A 22,779-nucleotide genomic window follows, 5' to 3' on the forward strand; every position below is an offset into this window, starting at 1 on the left:
CAATGTTATCAGATTTTAGTTATTTTGTGTTATTTTGTGCCATCATCAGATGGCGTCAGTCTACTATCAGTCTGCAATTCAGTGAAGTCAAGTTGGCAACTCTTGAACATGTTTTTAATAATACAGCAATTAACTGCTATAAATCCTCATAAATCACATATCTGTTGTTGTCTGTATGGACAGAAAGTCACATTTCACTACTCCATTTGTGCTCATCAGCCTTCCTGTTCTGTAGGAATATAACCAGAATACAACCAGCTGGTAGCCAGTTGGCTCAGGTCCTATCGAGTTGTGCTCATTGATAAACATTCATCCAGATTGATGGCAACATGGTGGCAATCTGTCTGCGTTTATAAATTAAACAGCAGTTATTTGCAAACCTTTGACAACCTGTCTAAGAATGATTGCAGCTGGTTCGAGTCAGACTGCAACTATTTGCAGAAAGGTTGCCTTCTTTCAAGCGAGTTGAGCCCTCTTTTTTGTTGTGCTTTAATTTATTTATTAAAATATCCATATTTGGCATGCCTGCGTCAATACAATATCGCAATCTTGTAATATATAATATACAATAAATTGCAAAAATATATTGTAATCAAATATTGTAAAACCATGCTGTATCATTTTCTTTGCTTTTTTTCCCTTTCCTGCCCTTGTTGAAAACATGCTATTCTTTTGTGTTCTTTAATTTGTAACACAGTGTGTACGCCATTGAAAACAGGAAATCAAATCACAGTTGATGTGTTTTTCCTGCAGTACCTGTTCTGTTGAGGCCTAGTTGTGTAAAACCATTAAGACATACGTATTTTTTTTATGTGTGAAGTTCTTCATTTTTTTTTTAAATTAAGTGTTTCACCTTAAGGTCCTACCCAGAAGATGAACTTGTTCCAGTCCATTACGAGTGCCTTGGACAACACTCTGGCCAGCGATCCTACCGCAGGTAAAAGGCACGCAGACACACTCTGTAAACCTCCAGGCTGCCTAACAATCATGAAAGTATGAATCAAGCTGTCCAAGTTATTGAAATCTAAAACATTGAAAGTGGCTTAATCTAAGAAGTTTTCAGTATTTTTCACTCTTGTGTACATGAGCACTAACGGTGCTGACTGTACTGTACTCTTGTTTCTCTGCAGTCATCTTTGGGGAAGATGTCGCCTTCGGTGGAGTGTTCCGATGCACAGTGGGGCTGAGGGACAAATATGGTAAGATGCTGCTTTCTAGTTTAACGCTGACCTTAAAACAAACAAGGTTTACCTGATTTCAGCGATGCATACCAATGCACGGCATCACAAAAAATCATAACATTTTTTCCCCCCAAAGTTGTTCTTGGTTGGTATATTGGTGGTAAGGAACATAATTTCGAGCTATCTTAAGTCAGCCTTTTTCCTCATTGACGTTTTCTTGTTTTGGCTCATGGAAGGTGAAGTTCAGGCAGCTGAACAATGGGTGCTCTGTCAGCATTGTGAAGTATTGAGTAACCATTCTTTTTCCCTCTGTTTCTGCTCCATTGTTTAAAGGTTTTTCACCTTGACTATTACAATTACGAGCATCATTGAAAATAATCTCAAAAAGAGCCCCGTTGTAGTCTTGGAAATAGTGCAAAGTCCGCTAAATCTTACACTCTGTGACTGACTTGTCTTTAGGTTCTTCAAATTCATGGTAGACATTAAGAATCCCTCTCAAAAGTGACACCTGAACAGTTGAAAGGAAAAAAAAAAATGTTAGTAACCTGTTGTCGGTGTGATTTTTCGCCACTTGATGGCAGCAAAACACTGCTGAGAATCTCATCACCACCCGCTGCTCTGGGAAGGGCCTGTTACTGCCTAGCCTTCACCCAGAGGACCAGCATGAGCTACTGGCACACGTGTCAGTCGTTGTAGGGGAAGCCTTACAACGAGCTGATATAGTATGAAGCTCACTGTTATAAGTTTTGTTTTTGGGGCTCATTATTTTCTCTGAAGTTTTCTGATATTGTTAAATAGCGCATGCAGAATCCTGCAGGTCGTTCAGACAGATCCTGGTGAAGAGGATCTGCCCTGTATGCAGTCTCAGTGACAGCCGGAGAAGCACAGGTGTAATGTATAATGCAGTCAGTGGACAAGATATACTGAGACTTTTGGCATTGAAATGCAGAGCTCCACAGACATAAATACTGTTTTGTGACACCCACTATTATATTTGTTTAAGCAGTTAAAAATAGTTTTTATCACAACTATTGAATTCATTACTAGTATATTGTAAGAAGTTTTAAAAATTGTAATTTTAATCTTGCCTGATCGTTGAGATCCAAGTCCTTAAAGAGTGTAATGCTGCAGCTGCTGCTCTACAGCTCTGACAGTCAACATTTTAACTTGTAATAGTCAGAAAATAACAGGTGTCAATAATAATGTTAATGATGCCTCTGTTCCATTTCTAATCAAGTGTCCATGTAACCTGTGACAGACTGCCAGGCAATGTGAGGACTGTGGGGTTTTTTGTTTTTGTTTCCACACTTGTTGTCTGTTCAGCTTTAATCCGGCAACTTCTCTGGTAACAGTGTACTCACACTGGACTTTTGTCATGACCTGACTCCTCACTTTGAATAGGATCGGCTCACCTTTATATTGATTTCCAGCAGACTATGAGCTGTGGCTTTTATATCAGCTCAGCGTATTAGGGACCTGATAGGGACCTTATTGATGTCATAGAAAGCCAAGAGTAGGAAACAAAAATACTAAAATAGAGCATTTACAGCAGAGCTAAGCCTAAGCTTCCAGCAGTCAAGGGTTACTTGCACAGATGCTGACCTCTTGATTTGAAATTTTGGCCATATTTACAAACACCACTGCAACATAAATACAGTATGTGACGGAAAATGAGGAATAGCTTAAGTCTGCTGTAATACCCATAATTCATAGATGCCTTGTGGCACATTGCTGTCTAAAACGAGGGTCAGAACAGGTCCGTTCATTGAGATCAATCTGATTCACAAGAATTTACATCAGTAACTGTCTCAAAGCACTTTATACTGTATTAAAGAGACAGTCAGGTTCCTCTGGTTCTGCCGGAGGTCTCTTCCTTGAAAAAGAAGAGACTTCCGGCGGAACCACTCTTAGGGACGGTGAGTATAACCTTGACGCATCCCATTGATGTTATTACAGCTCATTAGGGTTAATTAATGCTGAATTGTGGGAAAACTGAGGTAGGGAGCCCCCTGCAGACTGTGTTGAATGACAAATCGAATTTGAGCCTGCAGAGTATAAGTTCTGTGACTAATTCGTGGTTAAAATGAGGCAATGTCTGCCTGGCCTTAAACTGAAGAAACTGCTGAGCTTTTTTTTTTTTTTTTTTTTTTTCGTTTTGTTTTTGTTTTTTAAATTTATTCTTGTGCTTTTCAGGCTGTGGTCAAGTTTCCAACCAAAAGCAGTACATATTTTAATTAAATATCAAGAAAATCTTCAAAGGCCAACACTAATTAATATGTCTTCCCTGAATTTGAGTTGAATGACTATTAAGAGTTGGACACACAGAGAAACAGTTGGTGGAGCTAATTCTCCACACAGATGCTGTTCGTGGGCCACCGCAGAACAAGACATGACTTAATTAAAAGAGTGCCAATCAAACCTCAAGCAAATAAATTGAAGCAATGTGGGAAACTTGGCGTTTCTGTTTTGTTTAAGGCACTGATTTGAGGAAGGTTAGAATCACCTCGCAGGCCCCCTTTGACTCTTTTTTTTTTTTTTTTTTTTTTTTTCCCCTGCCATTACGTTTTGCGAGTCGAACTGGAGCAGTTCAAGTTTCAGTGGACAGTTAGGCCACATGCTTCGTGGCCTAACTGTCAAAAACTTAGCATGTTTGCATTTGTTTCTGGTTTTGATGACAGATGGAATTTACATTAAAGCCAAGTATTAAAATTATTACTTGTGTTCTAGAATAAAAGGCACATTAATAAAAAAAACAGCTTGGTGGAAATGCTCTGCATTTAGCTGTCCTGCATGGTAAAGTTTAATTTTTTTTTTCAGTTTCAACCTGTGGAGAAAAATGTACTTTGGCATTTAAAAAGGAGGAAAAAAGGTTTTTTTTTTTTGTCTCCACAGTGTCATTCAGTTATGATGTATTATTTAAAAGAAGATGACTTCTTTGGTTTGGTTGTATCATTGACCACCATAGTAGTAAATCTGTTTGGGTACACAAATGTCTAATGACATGGCAACAGCACCCAAATAGCAACTCACACTGTCTTCCATTAAACTCTGCCACTCCATAACACAAGCGTGGAGACTGACTGTGTGTGTGCAGCAACAGAATTTAATTGTTTTCCTCGTTTCTCACAAGGCTGATTGGCTAATTGGATATCAATAGATTTCCTTTCTTGTTTACATTTTCGGTGGATATTTGTATGCAGCCTGGAAATGGCGAGAAGTCTCAAACGCACCCTACAGTAGCGGGCGCTGCCTTTTTGTTTTCATTGACGTCAGAAGTGTTGACCTTTTGGAAAGGGATCATTATTTTCCATCTCATCCTTGTGTACAGTGACGAGAGCAAAGCTGTTTTTATTCCTCTCTGTACTGAAAAGGATGGCACACACCTCTGCCCCGCTGCCATTACACACAACAGAGGGGTAATGCAGGGCGGACTCCATATGAATGGCTTTTTACGAGACCGATGCATTCACCTCAGTGATCACTCCTTCCACCTCTGGCTGCCTGTGCTTGATTGCTGTGAGAGCTACGGCGCACTAGCTCTCCTCTCACTCCCGTTTAGCCCGTTGCACTGAATCCAGTGTGGGTGTCAGACAGCTGACTATAAAAGTTCCATGTCGTCTATTTAAAATTGCATTCTAGACTCACGAAGCACAAACAGCAACACAACAGAGTTATTTTGGCATCGTTTGTGTGTGTGTGGAGGTTTTTTTGTGTTATTACTTACTACTGATTGCTTTGATGACACAGAAGCTCACACACGTTATTTACTGTCGCTTTCACATGAGGCTGCTTTTTTTTTTTTTTTTTTTAAATTTTTGAGGTCGGCCTCAGTCTGAGCAGCGAGGCACTAAATTTTGATCACTTAATTGTGTGTTCCTCCGAGGGGTGGGGGTTTGGTTGTGGTGCCGCGGTTGCTAATTGAACTTTGTGAGTCCAGAGGGCACATAAGGGCAGAGTTTCGCTGCTGAGAAGCACACTTCCCAGAGAAACAGAAAAAGGACTGGGCTGGCAAATACACAAAGATGAGAGCAAAAAATAACATTCTCAGCCCAAATTTAGTGCAACACTCTTGCGGTTCTTTCTCAGATTATAGGGTGGAGATTGGAAAATAGTATTTTTTTTTCTTTCTTTCCTGTTTTTACTCCATGGGGGTTGTGTGTTTGTTGCAGGTTTGGTTAGTTACAGCTCAGGAGAAGTCATCAGCTTCTCAGTTCATTTATTTTAGGACCACATGGCATTGTAACGGTGTGTTTCTCTGGGATCTCCTCAGTCAGGTGTGAAAAGTCTCAGAAATTTCTCTGAATCAATGCATTATCCAGCAATCCTGAAACCTTAAAAGCTCAGTGAGAACTTATTTTTTTCTCTGTGTGTGTGTGTGTGTGTGTGTGTGTTACCTTCCTATTTTTTTTCTTGTCACCAGGTAAGGACCGAGTCTTCAACACTCCTCTTTGTGAGCAGGGGATTGTGGGATTTGGCATCGGTGTAGCTGTCGCTGGTGCCACAGCCATTGCTGAGATCCAGTTTGCTGACTACATCTTTCCTGCTTTTGATCAGGTATGGCGCTGCCTTGCTCTGTGACAAAGTAATGTGAGTATTCGCACAGGTCCAGAAATATCAACATGTTCATGAAGGAACTGTCTGTTTTTTAAAAATCTGCTGTATTTTTTTTCAGTATTTTTTAAGCTCTCGTGATTTTGTACGTACTGGGGAAAAAAAACACATGAAATTTTCAGACTGCTACCAAAATAATTTTAAACCCACTCCAATGGTTACAGAGTTGTTTTTGGCTTAGCATGAATTTTTAAAAAGTATATATTTCCAACTGTAAGTGATGTCTGTGATGCTGAGCAGAAATCTCGCATTCATTTTACATTGTGGCCTGCATGTAGTCTGTAGTGTGAAAAAAATAGTTTACATTTAAATTAAAAGAATAGTTAAAGTTTTTGCTAAAATCATGAAAAATGGACCCACTGTAAATAAATATATAGATTATATAGAAATTAGACCTTTTTTAGAGTAGATGGTGGAAAATAAGAACTTTTCTGTCATTTCCATGTACAGTATTGGATTGTTTGCAATTCTGTAAGTAACCAAAATAAGTTACTGTTTTCTGTATTTTATTTACTGCCATAACAGTCAAGACAATGTTTGTATATGTATTCCTATTGTTTGCATATAGGTTTTTTTTTTAATGACTTTTTTGTAGTTGTTTTTATTATTACTGTTTTTTTAACTACATTAATCCACCAACAAATGTCATTAAATCTTTCTACAAGGACAAATAAAGAATCTTAATTGTTAATTTATAACTTAATTAGTATTTAGTATGAATGGCAATGAGGAGCTCTTTATCTGTCGGAAAAGCTGTGAAACTTCAATATCAAAAAGTTGAAAAACTATGCACTTCTTCACAATTTCCCAAGCCATCCAGTGGGCCGGATTGGAGTCTTTACCAGACCGATTCTAGCCCCCGTGCCTTATGTTTGACACCCGTGATGTAGAGTAACAGAAACAAGTACCTGCTTGCTTGATCTGTTTTCTGGTGTTCAGATGTTCTGTATAGTAGTTTGGATGTACTATAGATCCTGAAGAAGCTTTTTTTTTTTTTTTTTTTTTTTAAATCCTTGTAACTCAAGAGAAACCTGGGTTACAGGAGGTCTCTGAATCAAGCCTGTAACTTGTTCAGGTTAGAAAACCTGTTAATGGGTAAATATCCATGTGCTAAATTTGATGTGAGGTTAAAATTTTTATGTATCTTGGCAGCTAAAATTTGAAATTAGAAGGCTGTTTACAGATAAGCAGTTGATATACCTTCTTGTGGTACGGGCACATGCTGTGTTTACCTTTTGCAGGTCTCAGCTCTGCTGTTGTCACAGACAAAGTGTTGCTGAATCTTCAAATTGATGCCTAAAAGTCTTGGATGTGATCATGTTTGCATTTGCATTCCTAGTGGTATTCTCAGTGTTCCTAGTGGCACCCATATTTCTCCCATATTAACTTCCCTTCATTAGCTCTGAATCCAGAACATAATTTAAAGTCCTTCTCATCACATGTAAGGTCTTGAATAACGAGGCCTCATCTTAACTTAAAGAATTCATATAAATCAAATAGAGCACCTTACTTACTTTACTTTCTTTGTTTTATTTTAGGTCTTTACTTTACAATATAAAACACCTCGAAGTGACTGTTGTTGTAATTGTGATTGACAGTCAGCATCCTCGCATACGTCTCTCACTCAATATCTTTAGAAGCTTCAAGCAAAGACAGACAGAATGGGGGGAAAAATGAACCTTTTACTCCTTGCTTTTCATATTTAGCTTCTATCTCCTTTGTTCTGCATATTTCTTGCAGCGGACCTTGAATGTCTGTTATTTAATATTTCTACAGCCTTGTACAGAAACATCAGCTGAACAAAAGAAGCCCTTTGAACAACCCCCTGCTTCAAAGCTTTGCTACAGAAGATTAATGTGACGTTAACACACTTAGCAGCACGTTGGGCAGTGCTGCTGTTTAACCATGCATACATGTTGACACCAGTGTCATCCTGTGTATTCTTGCCCTCCACAAGATAAATGCGAGTCTCGCTGCTATGTCAAGGCGACATGAAACAAAATATGCGATTGTGGAGCCAGTTTTTAAGAGCCTCCTATTGTGACGCAGACAAACAGTAGATTAAATCTGGTGTTGGGCCTTGACTGGGATCCCTCTCGCCTTCTGCGCTCTCACTTAATACGATGGAGTCCAAACTGACCTTAGAGAGTCATAAAAGGCGAATTAACAGTCCACCTGAGCTTCGGGGAGGGAAAATTTGGGACACCTTTTTGGTGGAAACCCAGTGTCTGAAACTGTAGATGTAAAAGAAACCAAAGACACTTGAGGTGATGGCGCTCGTTAAAAATTAAGTGGCGTTTTAATATCTTTAAGGGGAATAGCAGAGAGAATGCCTCCGCACATGAAGCCAGGTCTTTATTCACAGAAACCAAAGAAAGTGCTCTGTTTTTGTTATGATGTTTTTGCAAAGTAGTTTCCCTTATATTTACATGACTATGTTCTGGACTAATTTGCTGGTGCATTAATTTAAATTATTATTATCGCTTTCCAGATAGTCAACGAAGCAGCCAAGTACCGCTACCGTTCAGGGAACATGTTTGACTGCGGCAACCTCACTATTCGGGCTCCGTGGGGGTGCGTCGGCCATGGATCCCTTTACCACTCTCAAAGTCCCGAAGCCTTCTTTGCTCACTGCCCGGGCCTCAAGGTCAGTCCACTGCTTCACTGTATATGCATTTCCTTTAGACATTTGTGAGTGTTTAATCTGAATTTCATCTCTCACCTGAAAGCAGAATTTGAAAGTCTACTAGCAAAACCATATAGAAGTTGTAAATAGGCTGGTACATCATTACTCTTTGTATTTTTAGTTATTTCATTATTTTATAACTTTTCCTGCACCATCATCAGTGGTGATGCAATTAAAAATTATTTCCAAATTTTTCACAACAGTCAAAACAGTATAAGTTAAACTGTCCGGTTTAGATTACTTACACTAGAAATGCTGAGATGGAGGGGGATATGAACCGGCCTGAGGAAAACCAACAATAAGGTTGTGATCCTGCCTCAAGTGCAGTCAAAGAGTTACGGTGTTCCAAAGAAATGGTGCTCAGAACAGAACACCCACATTTTTGCTTTGAATTGCACCTCTTCTTTACCCTCTCTACTACTGTTTTTAAGTTTCTGCTGCCATTTTTGAACTGTTTGTGTCACTACCTGCATCAAATTCAGTTTTCAGTAGAACCTTTAGTTCATCTCAGCTCTGCCACCTCCTCCTAACTCCACTTGAAAACATTTGCACACATCACTTTTTTGGGTTTCTTTCTTCTTCAGTCAGCTAAATGAAAGTAAGCGGCAAAAGAGGCAAGGTTCATCACTGAGGCTGGCATCTCTGCCATTCAGAATTATATGACTGGCAGCTATGGGCATTTAAAGAAAACAAAAACTACAGAAACAGATCACTGCAACAGTGGAGGAGTAGAACAAAGGGGATGTCTTACAGTGGATCCGGAAAGTATTCACAATGCTTCATTTGTTCCACATTTTGTCATGTTAAAGCCTTATTCCAAAATGGATTAAATTCATTTTTCACCTCAAACTATAACACGCCATAATGACAAAGGGAAACAAGTTTAGTTGAAATTCTTGTGTGTTTTAGTCTTGTAGAGAACAAAGCGTCTGTATGTGTGTGTGAAAAAGGCCTGAGGAATGAAATTATTCATCAGTCCTGTGATACTGTCAGTGCAACTACTTTTAATCCAGGAGTTTTCTCATATACTTCCATCTGAGGTCTGTAAAGTTTACAGCTGCAGTTCATCCCCTGTGAGTAATAAACAGGTCTTTCAGTATAAGGTCACAAACTGATAAATCCTTGTGCATAATCAGCCCGGTTCCCTCCCTCTGAGGGTCGGTCTCAATACACAGAAATGATTTAGCTCTGGTAAATACACAGTGCTGCAGTTAAACCTGGATTTTGCCTTAAGTACAGCAGAACCACTGTAGTGTGCAGTAGCATGCATTGGGCGGCATGGCTCGATTGTGGGATGCAACTACACTTTCAAGCACACGTGTAGAATGCATACAGTGGGTTGAGCATACTTGCCTGCGAGCCAGAGGCAGTAAGAACAGCAAGACCCAACCCAGAACAGAACAAAGCAGATGTCAATATCAGCAGATGTGATACTGATTAAATCAGATCCAGAATGAAAAAGAGGAGTAGGTGAGTTGCAAAGTGGCTTGTCGATACAGGGCGTCAGTAGGCAGGCTAAAGCAGCACGCCTGAAATAAAAGTGAGACAATTGGATCTTTTAGTATAAAACATCTGGAACCTTACAATTCTCGATTAGAGAATGGGCAAAACACCGCAATTCATTTGAAACCACTTTTTGTAAGCATTTTAAGTTTGTATAGTTGGGTATCAGTTTAAAGCATGTTGGACTATATGATGATATTCTCTGCAGTCGAAATGTGAAACAGTTTTAAACGTTTAAATATTCCATTCTGTTTAATAGGGAACATTAAGGTCAGTTCATTATATTCTTTGGCCTAACAGATGTCATTTATTTCTCAGATTGTAATACCTCGTAGTCCAATTCAGGCCAAAGGGCTGCTCCTCGCCTGCATTGCTGACAAGAACCCATGCATTTTCTTTGAGCCGAAGATTCTGTACAGAGCAGCAGGTAAGCTGGTTTGTGTGTAAATGTTACCGTAAAATCAACACACGACTGAAGCTTTGTTGATGTTTGTTCAGTTGTCCTCTCAGCTTTTTTTCCCCCTCAACTTTCTGCTTGGATTCTTTATGAAAAGCAAATGTTCTCCCTCTTTAGAGGTGCGAAGCTAGACAAACAAACAATGTTCCTGACTACAAACAATGTGACTGAGATCAGCTGGGCCACAAGTGTGAAGCAGGCCGTCTAAATGGTCTGTGAAGTGTTGACAGTGGCGAGCTGAACTCGCTCCCCCCTCCGCTCCTTGGGTGCAGTGTTTAGGGGTAGCATGAAAAAGCCCCAAGGCCAGCGTGGCCTTGGGAACACTGCCGGGGTAAACAGTGTCCAGCATTACCAGTAATACCATAATAAACTGTTAACAGTTGTTGAAAGCTGCTGTAAAACAGCACTGCCTCGTCCACATGTTGGTCATTTGATTTCCAAGAATTAAGACAGATGAATTTTTAAAGACTTGACTTGTACCGACAGACTTAAAGAAAATGTTTTTATTTTTTTAAGTGTTTTCTGCTTTGACAGGAATCAGGTCATATTATAAAAAAAGTATGCTTTTTTCTTCTTCTGAGTAGTTCATACTGTAACGAAGGGCATTAGTAAAAACGGCTGTCGCAACACAGATAAGGCATTTTAATAGCTTCCATTCTATTTGATCTATGTTTGCTTACACAGCCTGACATGTACTTCTCCAAAAATGTAAGTCCGTGAGGCGGCAACGCAGACCACGACAGTTGTGATTGGTCCATATGGTAGCAATCGCCCATACACAATTTTGACAAGGATTTCCTACACGATTTTTAAATGGAATATTTAATGGACTGTCATTTTATTTAGCTTCGTTGTTAGGCTAACACAATGGCCAATATATTTCTTTCGTTTCTCTGTCCATGTATAAACTCAATCAGTTCTAAAGTTTTCTCTCATAATATTCTCTCATAAAACTTCAGTGTGATCTGCTGAGCTCAGTCATCACTGTTTAGAGTATACAAAGCATCTCAGCAGAGTGGTGTAGAACCACCGATACCAACTAGTGCAGAACCAGCCTGCCGAAGACTCCAGTTGGGGCCACTTGATGGCTTTGTTAAGTGTGGCGGTGGGAGAAATTGAATGGCTCACTGGTTGTCTAAAGGGTTTATTTCATTCAACGTATAGACCAGAATTATTGTTAGTCTCACAGCCTTCTTAATGACAAAGACATCACCCACAGCTGTCATACCACACAGAAGTAAGGAGTCATGTCGTTGAGTTACAACAGCAGTGTTTCTTTGTAATGAGCGTAAACCGAGTGAATGTGGAAAAACTGAAACATACTGTTGAAACTGCACTCTTTCTCTTCAAGGAAAAAAAGGGGGTAAATTAGTTACTAGATCTTCAATAACATGTGACTTATTTCAACAATGTGCTTGTATGGGCAGTTTTATTGGCCTTGTCCACTTGTGATAGAGCTGATTGTTGTCTGTGAGCGTCAGCTGTGGTGGCATGTCAATTTTTCATAAATTAGGATTTACTGTTACTAGTTTAAGTTGTGTTTAAAAGTATACATACATTTTCTTTAAAGCAGTGCAGTTTTTTATTACAAAGTCAGTGGCCTATTATGACCATGAGATAAATTATCAGTCTGTCTATTTGTAACTGCTTATCCAGGTCAGGGTCATGGGGAGCTGGAGCTCGTCCCAGTATTACAGAGAATAAAGCAGGATACACCCTGGACAGGTCGCTAGTCCATCACAGAGTTAACACAGACTGAAAGACAACAACTAACACGTTTATTCAAACATACAGACAATTTAAAATAATCAGTTAATCTAAGGAGAACAGATGATAAGAACTTAGAACATGATTATGCCCTTAAAGTAAAATACAAAGTTGTGGTGGACTTGAAATCTTTTGCCCTAGTAAACTCTGTTTCTTAATTTATGTTTATCCTTGCTTTTATAAGAAATGCACAAAAGAAAATGTATAAAAGCAGATTCAAGCTTACGTTCATCATTATTAATGGCTTTAATACCTCAGAGCTATAGCTACTCACTGACAAATGACTGATAAGGGATATAAGAGTGTAATACATGTGTCATGTTTCAGATTTATGTAGTTAATAAAATCAGTTATCATCAATAACTGTAGCCAGGAAGAAGGCAGGTGTTTGTTTGCATTATTTCACTGTTGATGCTGTCTGCCTCTTGTGGGATTGATGAAATAGTAGATTGGTGAGATAGTGTATGGAAAAAGAGAGATATTGCTGAGCCTTCCGCAGATCGTTTTTACAAGAGCGATTTATTTATTTATGTGCCCATGAGTAATTTTGCTAATAATGTTGGTTGAAGCTAAGAGAAGCGCTGTGTTAATGGCACCCTCTTCCAGCTGCGAGCAAATGGACCCTCCTCAGACTGTGCCCAAATGAAGCCATTCATTTACTCAAACTCATAACAGAAAGAAAGACAGTAGCCCCCCCCACCCCCCCCCAAAAAAACCCCACCCCATTTTGTTTAAATAAAAAAAACCCATAATGGGTGGGGCGTAAAACAAAGAGAAACTGGCTTCTTTTTTCCATTATAACCATGTTTAAAGGCCAGTCCAGTGTTTATGTCTTATACACTCGACCAAACAACAAATACCAAATTAAACAAAAAGTAGGTTAAAAATCAAAATGTCTCTTCCAGCCAACATTTAAAAAAATCTCAGACGTAAAGTTAAGTCTTTGTGCTATTTGGCGCATCTCAAATAAATAAATAAATTAATTAATAATCCAAAAAGTAGCTATGTTAATACTGAAACAAACAAGAAAAGAAGGTAAAATATTCCCTCCAAACAAAACGTATAAATTTTAAATGCGCAAATCAGTCCATGCATGATCACATTGCTCCGCCCATCAAAAAGTATGCGCCTGCGCGAATAATATCGCCTATCATTGGTTATTGGACTGACGATTGTTGGTTGGAAAATTTTTACACATCGCTCGACCTTAGAAGACAATAAATAAATGTTGTTGCGCCTCTGGAGAACCTTCTTTAAAACTACAGTAAAGGCCCATGTTTGATGAAGCACTCGCTGAGAGCTAGTGATGCGCGATACCACTGATTCCTTTCCGATCCGATACCAAGTAAAATTCAGGGTGGTATCGACGATACTGATCCGATACCGATACTTTGTACAAAAACTTACTTTATTTATTGTATCTTTTCTTGTATCTCAAATTATAGCATCATCATGATTACAGGACATCATATTACTTGTTCTTATCACTTAATAATGCAGAATTCATCATATAGAAATAAAAAACCTGAAGTTGTGCGCTATTTGAGCACGCTGCCTACCTGCAGCACTAAAGGATTCAGTGAGAGACGTCTGTCTCGCCCTAGCAGCACCTGTCCCTGTTCTCCTCTTCAGTTCGCCTCAACATAAGCTCATCATATTCTGTGATCTGATTTACTGTGAGGTATTTCACGAGGTTAGTGGTGTTACCACAACACCTCACTGTCTTGCCACATGTATTGCAAACCACATCTCGGCTGTTTGTGGAGGTAAAATACATCTGCACGTAACTCCAATTACACTCAGCCATTGTTGTGAGTGCGCATGCCAGGGGCTGGACACATTTATACAGCCGTATTTTGCACATGACTATGAAAGGCAGAAGAGGAAGTGGTTCTTTCCAATGTTGACAATCCGAATGATATAGTTTCTTTCCACTGTGTTCCTGTTAATGATAAACTACAAATTTACCCTAAATTACTAAAATATCGATATTTTAATGTGAGAATCGATTCTAGAACATAAATGACTGGTATCAGAGGAATCGATATTTCAGTATCGATCCGCACATCACTACTGAGAGCACTGCTGCTATATTGCAACATACTCTGCTTGAGAAATTCCAAATATGGAAGCTTTTACAAGGATATGACAAGATAACGGTCAAATCAAAACAAAGCTTACACCATGTAAGAGGCACTTAAAAATCAGCTGTACCATCATTTAGGGCTGGGCAATATATCGAGTTTTTTTTTTTTTTAAATATCGATATGTTTTTATACGAGATATAAGATGTGGCAATATCCTTTATATCGATATAGTCTATGTTACGTTATAACTATAGTTGTGGAGCCACAAGTTTGCCCCTCTTTCGTCCACTTTTGTCTTTACGCAACGTTACTCGACCTCGCCTCTCTCCTTAACTGAACATAACTCCCCCATCGCTTCACCTGCAGGCAGCCACAAGATGGACACGGCAAATCTTTGTTAACGAGTTACTGCCCATCGCCCCGTGCGTGGGGCTGGACGGCGTCAACGTGTTAACGAGCTAACCACGCTAACGCCATGCACGGCCTAAAATCGTTTCATTCTCTCAAAAGTTGACAGCGCGCCTTTTGTATGAATTCTGGTTGTGCTTGATAACCACGAACCGATTTAATGTGGTACACGGCGCTCAGCAATCTGTCAAAAAATGTTTTAGTACGACTTTGCTAAGCTACGGAGCTGCACCGCTTGATGGATTGTCGGAGCATTACGGCTACCGAGGAGCCTCGCGTAGTAATACGTACTGTGCTTCAACATAATATTACCGTATTGTGTGTGTATAAGGACCATAAATGGCACCTATTAAGAGACATGGTTACGAAGCGGTTTTCAAACTCCAGGCTGTCAGTCACGCAGTAGAAGAACAGAGCAGTTGTGAAATCTGTCTCTTTGTTATTATGCTCATCGTCTTTTAGTTTACATTTTGACTGTACAATTGTGAGCTCTTTGTTATGCACAAAAACAACATAGTTTTCTTTTATTTATGGAGCATTATTATTTAATAAATGCTCATAATTTATTTTTGAGTAGTTTTTTTTTTTTTCATGTACATCTATGCTGTATGTTAATAAAAGTGCCTGTGTGACATCTGGGACACAGCTTTGACTAAGAACTCTCTTTTTGTTCTTACTTTATGGCTTTAAAAAAATATCGAGATATATATCTTATATCGCCATCCAGCTAAAAAAATATTGAGATATGAATTTTGGGTCATATCGCCCAGCCCTACCATCATTGCATGCACAATAGTTTTAGCTGATAGTTTTCTACCCCTTTTCTTTCCTGAATGCAGGACATTGCTGCTGTCAAAGTGATCTTACTCAGACGTGGGTGGCCTTTACTTTAATATTACTTACAGCTGTTTTCAGACATGCCTAGGCCATTACACATGAAGCCATAGTGCATGTGGGTATTTGGAATTCATCGTGCAGGAGTGTAGACAGTGTATCAAGCTGCATATAGCAAATCAGACCTTTTTTTTTTACATTCACATTGAGATGCCTGGTTATTGCATCCCAGAGTTGGGGTTAAACACATGCAGGAAAAACTCTGGGGTGTTGCACTAGGAGTGACCTAGTAAGGCCGCCGTTGTGACTGACACATCAAACCACCTCATGTTACATTGTGACAAATCCATTGTCGGCTTCACATTGAGGGGTATTTTAGCTGTAGCGTGTGCAGGGTTATTTTCATTTCCTACAGGAGCAGAGCAAACCAGCTTCTCGTGCCACATGCCTCTAATGATCTCTGCTCGATTATGAAGTCATGTTTTTTGATTGCTGGGGCCTCTAATTTTTTTGCGTACAAGAGGACAAAAACCACTCATTTGCCCCATTGAGGTTATACTAGTTTGCAAGGACCTAAGATTCCACTTGTTAAACCATAACCCAATTTTCATAATTCAGGTTTAAATTTCTGAAAAAGGCTATTTTTCCACTCAATTGGCCAATTTTTTTGTCTCGTCTGGAAGCCTAAACAGGAGAGTCGCACATAATTCATCAAAGTCGTTGGGATGGGCAGCCTTTCTTTCCTTTAACAACTTCTCGTAGGCTCTAAAGGATCATGGAAGCCGTTCAAGGTTTCCAGAAAGGTCTCAAACTCAGCATCTCCTTAGAGCACAATTACTCCACCTAATTGCAATTTTAACTTTTTGTGTTGCCTTTGAGGAACGCTTTTTAGTAGTTCACGTTCTCCAAGATCCACTCACACTTTAAGATCCTGTACGCTGTGCAAACTTTGGAGCCAAAACCAAGATGGTGAATGAGATTCAAAGACAGTAAATGCTACATTTAGAGGTTAAATGTTTGCATCTGTGCAGTATAAATACTGCTAATAAGCCGCTTGTTTGAAAGTGATGGCAGTTCTGAGTTTATGATAAGTTTTTGCGTTTTAATAAATTCCATGACTGTGCTAATGTTTTCCAAGACTTTAATAGCTTTTATTCAAACCATATACTTACATGCACTTTGTCTTGGACTTGAGTTCAAAGAGGGCCTGGCTGCGAGGCTCCCCCTTTTGGGCTGATATTCCGTTTGTGGCCCCTTTTCGGTTTGATACCCCATCCCAATGTGTTGTTGTCAAGATTAATCAGAGTTACAAGCCCATAGCTGGCAGAGGATCTCATTAGCTCATGCATTAGATTGTGCTGATAAAAGCACACTGGCTGTGGTGAGAGATGAGGTTCTGGAAAAAGCCTAAAGAAGCATTTGAAGTGAGCCAGATAAAATGTTCAAGAGCAGGGATCTTTTTTTGTTTTGTTTTGTTTTTGAAGGTCTGTTATTTGATCAGTTTGTCATCTGGTCTGTCATTTAGAGGCACGCTTAGTTCGAGTTCGAGTATTTTAGCTAAAAATCTCAGACTTCATAGTGAAGTCTGAGATTGCTCATTTTACATTTTGCATGTAAAGGTTTTGAATGTGTATGTTTTGTTTTTGTTTTTTCTCAGTGGAGCAGGTTCCCGAGGACCCTTACACCATCCCGCTCTCACAGGCTGAGGTCCTACAGGAAGGAAGTGATGTCACTCTGGTTGCCTGGGGAACGCAGGTAGGCAATCACACTCATCATTGACACATTCTCAGCAGGTTACCCGAGCAGTTTCAATGTTATAGTCTATCTTTGACTCATTTTCCATGGCCACAGGAATATAGGAGGGTCCAAGTTTCATTTTCACTAAATGACATTTAAACCCAGGGAGGGTAGCAGTAGATTAACTCTAAGTCTCTCCCTAGCCCCCCTTTGTGTCCCAGCAAGGTCTCTCAGCAGGCAGCCCGAGAGACCATATCTGCCCAGACTTCTCCACAACATCAAGGCTGTTGATGACTCTCTATTAACACTACATGTCTGCTGCACACTTTCCATTGTGGCCTTTTTCTTTTCACATGTGAGATTTTATGTTCCTCAGCTTGATATAAAGATGCCTGTAACTCACCAGGAGTCATCCCTGACTTCGATTGTACCCAGCCACTTTAACAGGCTTATCCAGGGCATCATGTACCTTCAAGCGTGGCAGGGGGAGGGTCGGACAGTGCTGAAGGAAACTGTCTAACTATTAATACTGAAGGGTGGATAGGGAGGAAAGAGGATCTAGTAAAGTAGAGGAAAACATGATTCTCCTTTCTCTAAACAGCATCCTTTACCACCCTCATTCATCCGTCTCGCTTATTTAAATGATAATAAACAATGTGACTTTTTATTCTTCAGAATTGCAGAATTGCATTATTGAGTATTATGCTTGTTTATAAGTTTGAAGTTGTGTTTTTGTTTTTTGTTTTTTTTTTTCAAACTGGCACATCGGCTGACAACTATTGTAGTTGCGATCATTCAGATTTATCACAGCAATTCTTGTTTGGAAGCATCGGGAAAAAAAATGTCTGCCAGTAAACACAGACTCAGTGAACCCGGACACTACAGTGATGAATTGATGAGGCAGGACGATTTCTACGCCTATTTTTCTTTTTCTTGTGACTTTTCACATTCAGCTTTCTTTTTGTTAGTCTGTTCTGAATCGGGTGCAATATTTGTTTAGCTGAAAGTAAAATAAAAGGCAATTCTTAAATTATTGTCATTATTATGAAATTGCATTTTTACCACCTGTAAACCAGCATTAGCACTTACAAAGATGTGAATATGAATGTTAAGTTACAAAGTATTAGACAAGCGCTGGCTTTTAGTTGGGATGGGTCAAAAGAGCGGTAAACAAGTTCCTAAACATTCCGAATTGTGGTGGGAAAGGAACAAGCTTTTGTTTTTCCATTCAGAAACCAACAGTGTTTTCAGCATCTGGAGATAATATAAAAATATGCCTTTTTATTGTCATATTATTTTAAGTGTAAGACTTCGTGTTAGCAAATTTAAGGCAGACTGAAAAGTCTTTTTCATTTCCTGTTTAGATTCATGTGCTGAAGGAGGTGGCGTCCATGGCTCAAGAAAAACTGGGAGTATCCTGCGAGGTCATTGATCTACAGACCATCCTACCCTGGGATATTGAAACCGTTTGCAAGGTAACAGAGATGCATGCACACAGCACAAACAGAGCAAACTGAAAAAAGTACCACAAACATTTATTTTGGTGCCACTTGTTTTTTATAAGTAAGTGAATAAATGCATTATATATAATAGTGGAGCAATAGATGTAAAACACAGTCCACAGTCCTGCACAACGTTGAATGACAGCTGTAATGTTTAAAGTTGTTGAATAACAGGAAATAATCAGATTTGGAGAATCCTATCGTTTGAGTTTCAAGCTGAATACTTTGACATCTGTTATTCATTTAGATGGTCATTTGCCATAAATACTGCTGGTCAGTGGAACCTTCTTCCTACTGGATCTTTGTTTATTGTGGTACAAAGTTGGGCAACGTTCATCTGGGCAGTGTGGTTCCCTTTGGTTCCTGATAAACAGGATCCCTTCTACCGCTGGAAAGACACGACTGCTAGTTTATGTTGCCTCAGCCTTACACAGGCTATGGCACTCACTAAAATAAAATATTTAATTTGGGAGGGCTTTGAGAAGGGAGCTTTCTTTCCAGTGGGTATTCCATCCTTATTTACTTTGAAATACAGGAAGGAGCATGACACAAGACAGTTTGGAGAATTGTGGCCTAGAAAGATTCTTTCCTGCTCACCAAGGGCAAAGCGCCTGTAGACTAAACCACCAGGAGACCAGCTGGGGAGGGTCTGATGTTATGAAGAGACAAAAAGGCGTGTCTGTCAAGTCAAACCTTAAGGAGCCTTGCACTGAGACACGACTCATAATCATGCATCCTCTTGACACTCGGATTGCTGCCTTTTCCAATGGTCCTTGAATACATCACAAAGCATCTTTGTTTGTCACCAGCTGTTTAATTTCGCATGTTTATTATCCAAGTTTCATGCTCCTCTGCTGAAAGATACACCTTCATCAGCAAGCACCAGGCTGCGCCTGCTGCCAAGCATATCTTATAACCAGCATTTAAAAGGCAGGAAGAAACTGTGGTAGGAGGGTAGTAATTTAATAGGGAGTCAATTTGAACTGATGGCAGAGACTGCAGCATTGTGTTGGCACGGAAATACTTGGAGTGAGCCGCAGTCAGTTACAGTTTGTTCAAGGGGGCTTCTCAAGTCCATGCAATCTTTCTTTCATTTTTCTTTTTTTTTGTTGTAATTTGTGCCCCATTAAAACAACTGCCATGAAATTGAATAGTGTGTTTATGTGCTGCTTAACAGGCCTGATGCCAAGCCTGCCACCTCGAGCTTGTCAACAACATCTCTGCTTGTCATTTCCTCCAACCCAATATTCCTTAAACATCTGTCAAACCCATAAACCAATTTCCCCAAACACACACTCACTCACTCTCACACACACACACACACACACACACACACACACACACACACACACACACACACACACACACACACACACACACACACACACACAGGGCCTGTTCCTTCTTTCATATTTGGCAGTAAAGTCACTGTTGCATTACACTAATCACTCTAGGGATAGCAGTCTCATATTCAAGCCTCTTCTGCTGGATGAGCAGTGAAACAGCCTTTTAATCAGGCTATTATCAAATTTCAGTGAAGGCACAGAATTCATTTCAGTGCAAATCACGATTATTATCACCCAGACTAATGCACAGGAATACGCATTAACGGCTTTTATTTTATCTTTTAATTAATCACAAACAAGCAAGCAAATAGCCAGATGTACATTATTCACAACGAAAACAAATGGAAGTAGCTTACGCAACACCTGCCATCACAAATAAAAGGTGGCAGATGCAACGCTGCAGAGACATCCAAATGCTACGGCTTGTTCATTTCAAGCATAAAAGGAGCCAAAGGCACAATGCTGAGATGACCTTTGGTTGTCCAGAGGTAGACATGTCTGCCATTATTTTCGTTTGGAATGGGAGACGTGTTAACAGATAGATTTTAGCATTTAAATTAAAGCTGTGTTTGTCTGCCTTTTGTGCATATATTTAAAATGCTTTACATTTCATTGGACTGGCTAGAGCTGAAACAATTAGCCAACTCATTAGTGCGCTAACGGAACAAATGATCTTTTGATATTACAAAAGATTACTTAGCTTTATTTTAAAGCCTTTATTTTTCAATCAACTTTTAAAGGCAAAGTATCTTTAGCGTTAAAATTAAGCTAAAGTTACTTTCAGCATCTGCTTTACCACAAGGAGTCATCACAGCTGGTAGTTCTGCATGTTTGATTTGGCAGATTTACACTGGATGTCCTTCCTGATACCAACCTCAGAGGGAATTTGGATGCAAACCAGTGACTTTTTTACTCACCAAGCGAATGTGTAAAAGAGCTTATGTGGAAAATAATTAGCATTATATACAGAATAAATGAAATTTTCAGCTTTCTTAAAACTATGTTTTATGAAAAATCAACTAACTTCAGCAGTCTTGAGACAATACTACAAAGCCGAGTGACACTATAGATAGAAATCTTCAAAGTTTCATACACTTTGTTGCTTATTTGTGTTATAAAATGCACAAAAAGAAACACACCCCACAGTTGAAAGCTTTCACTTTTGTGGCAGTGACAGCAGGCAGTAGTACAGTGCCCTGAGTGTCCTCAGTAACCCCTCACAAGTGGTGCCCTAAAAACTGGGCGCTGTGCAGCTGCTCTGGGCTGGCAGGAGTTTAAATGCCTGAGAATCAGCAGAGCTGCAATCCACACAACCATCTAAGTTTCGTCACACTGCAACCCACCCATGCAGAACTAGTTTAAGTATAATATCTATAAATGGCTCTTTGATGCTGAATCTTTGATCAGTCCATTTGTTGTTGACTCCAAAATTTTTTTTAAGAAAGTCACATTGGTTAAAAACCTGTTTTGTCTATGCGAGTTTAAATCCCAGAAATGCACTATATGGACAAAAGTAGTGGGCCTATATATGACACCTACAGTAGCTACTTAGCCGTGGAAACATGTCCTATGAAGCTGCTGGTGCATAGTTTCTGTGCTGATGTTAATACTGAGGAGGTTTGAAACTGTGTAGTTATTGAGTCGGTAGAGCATCGAAGACATTTGTGCACTCTACAACCCTGCTGTGGTTCCTAAATGCTTCCACTTTGCAGTAATATAACTTGCAGTCAATCGTGAAATATCTTGGAGGAAAGAAATTTGACCAACTGACAGCATTATGCTGTTGCTGTTACAGCATTATGCTCAAATTCAATGACAATTTTAGAATATCCTATTCTTTCATTGTTATGTTTAAAGGCAAACTCCATGGATAGGTGCTTGGTTTTATACATACAGTTGCTTGCAAAAGTATTCGGCCCCCTTGAACTTTTCCACATTTTGTCACATTACAGCCACAAACATGAATCAATTTTATTGGAATTCCACGTGAAAGACCAATACAAAGTTGTGTACACGTGAGAAGTGGAATGAAAATCATACATGATTCCAAACATTTTTTACAAATAAATAACTGAAAAGTGGGGTGTGCGTAATTATTCAGCCCCCTGAGTCACTACTTTGTAGAACCACCTTTTGCTGCAATTACAGCTGCCAGTCTTTTAGGGTATGTCTCTACCAGCTTTGCACATCTAGAGACTGAAATCCTTGCCCATTCTTCTTTGCAAAACAGCTCCAGCTCAGTCAGATTAGATGGACAGTGTTTGTGAACAGCAGTTTTCAGATCTTGCCACAGATTCTCGATTGGATTTAGATCTGGACTTTGACTGGGCCATTCTAACACATGGATATGTTTTGTTTTAAACCATTCCATTGTTGCCCTGGCTTTATGTTTAGGGTCGTTGTCCTGCTGGAAGGTGAACCTCCGCCCCTGTCTCAAGTCTTTTGCAGACTCCAAGAGGTTTTCTTCCAAGATTGCCCTGTATTTGGCTCCATCCATCTTCCCATCAACTCTGACCAGCTTCCCTGTCCCTGCTGAAGAGAAGCACCCCCAGAGCATGATGCTGCCACCACCATATTTGACAGTGGGGATGGTGTGTTCAGAGTGATGTGCAGTGTTAGTTTTTCCACCACACATAGCGTTTTGCATTTTGGCCAAAAAG

The 22,779-nt window shown here is 39.6% G+C and overlaps 1 protein-coding gene across 1 annotated transcript in view; it reads left to right on the top strand.

Annotated features, from left to right (window-relative positions):
• The window catches only part of bckdhb (branched chain keto acid dehydrogenase E1 subunit beta), a 59,034-nt gene that overhangs the window by 1,402 nt on the left and 34,853 nt on the right, over positions 1-22,779 (top strand). Inside the window, exons 2-8 of the mRNA XM_084942922.1 lie at positions 860-937; positions 1,131-1,199; positions 5,602-5,735; positions 8,284-8,439; positions 10,300-10,408; positions 17,192-17,289; positions 18,636-18,746. Of these exons, the coding sequence (XP_084799048.1) occupies positions 860-937; positions 1,131-1,199; positions 5,602-5,735; positions 8,284-8,439; positions 10,300-10,408; positions 17,192-17,289; positions 18,636-18,746 (755 nt within the window). The remainder of the gene's footprint in view (positions 1-859; positions 938-1,130; positions 1,200-5,601; positions 5,736-8,283; positions 8,440-10,299; positions 10,409-17,191; positions 17,290-18,635; positions 18,747-22,779) is intronic.

The sequence above is a fragment of the Perissodus microlepis genome, chromosome 11 (assembly GCF_051167445.1).
Source record: "Perissodus microlepis isolate ML-2025 ecotype Zambia chromosome 11, ASM5116744v1, whole genome shotgun sequence".
In the NCBI taxonomy this organism is placed as follows: domain Eukaryota; kingdom Metazoa; phylum Chordata; class Actinopteri; order Cichliformes; family Cichlidae; genus Perissodus; species Perissodus microlepis.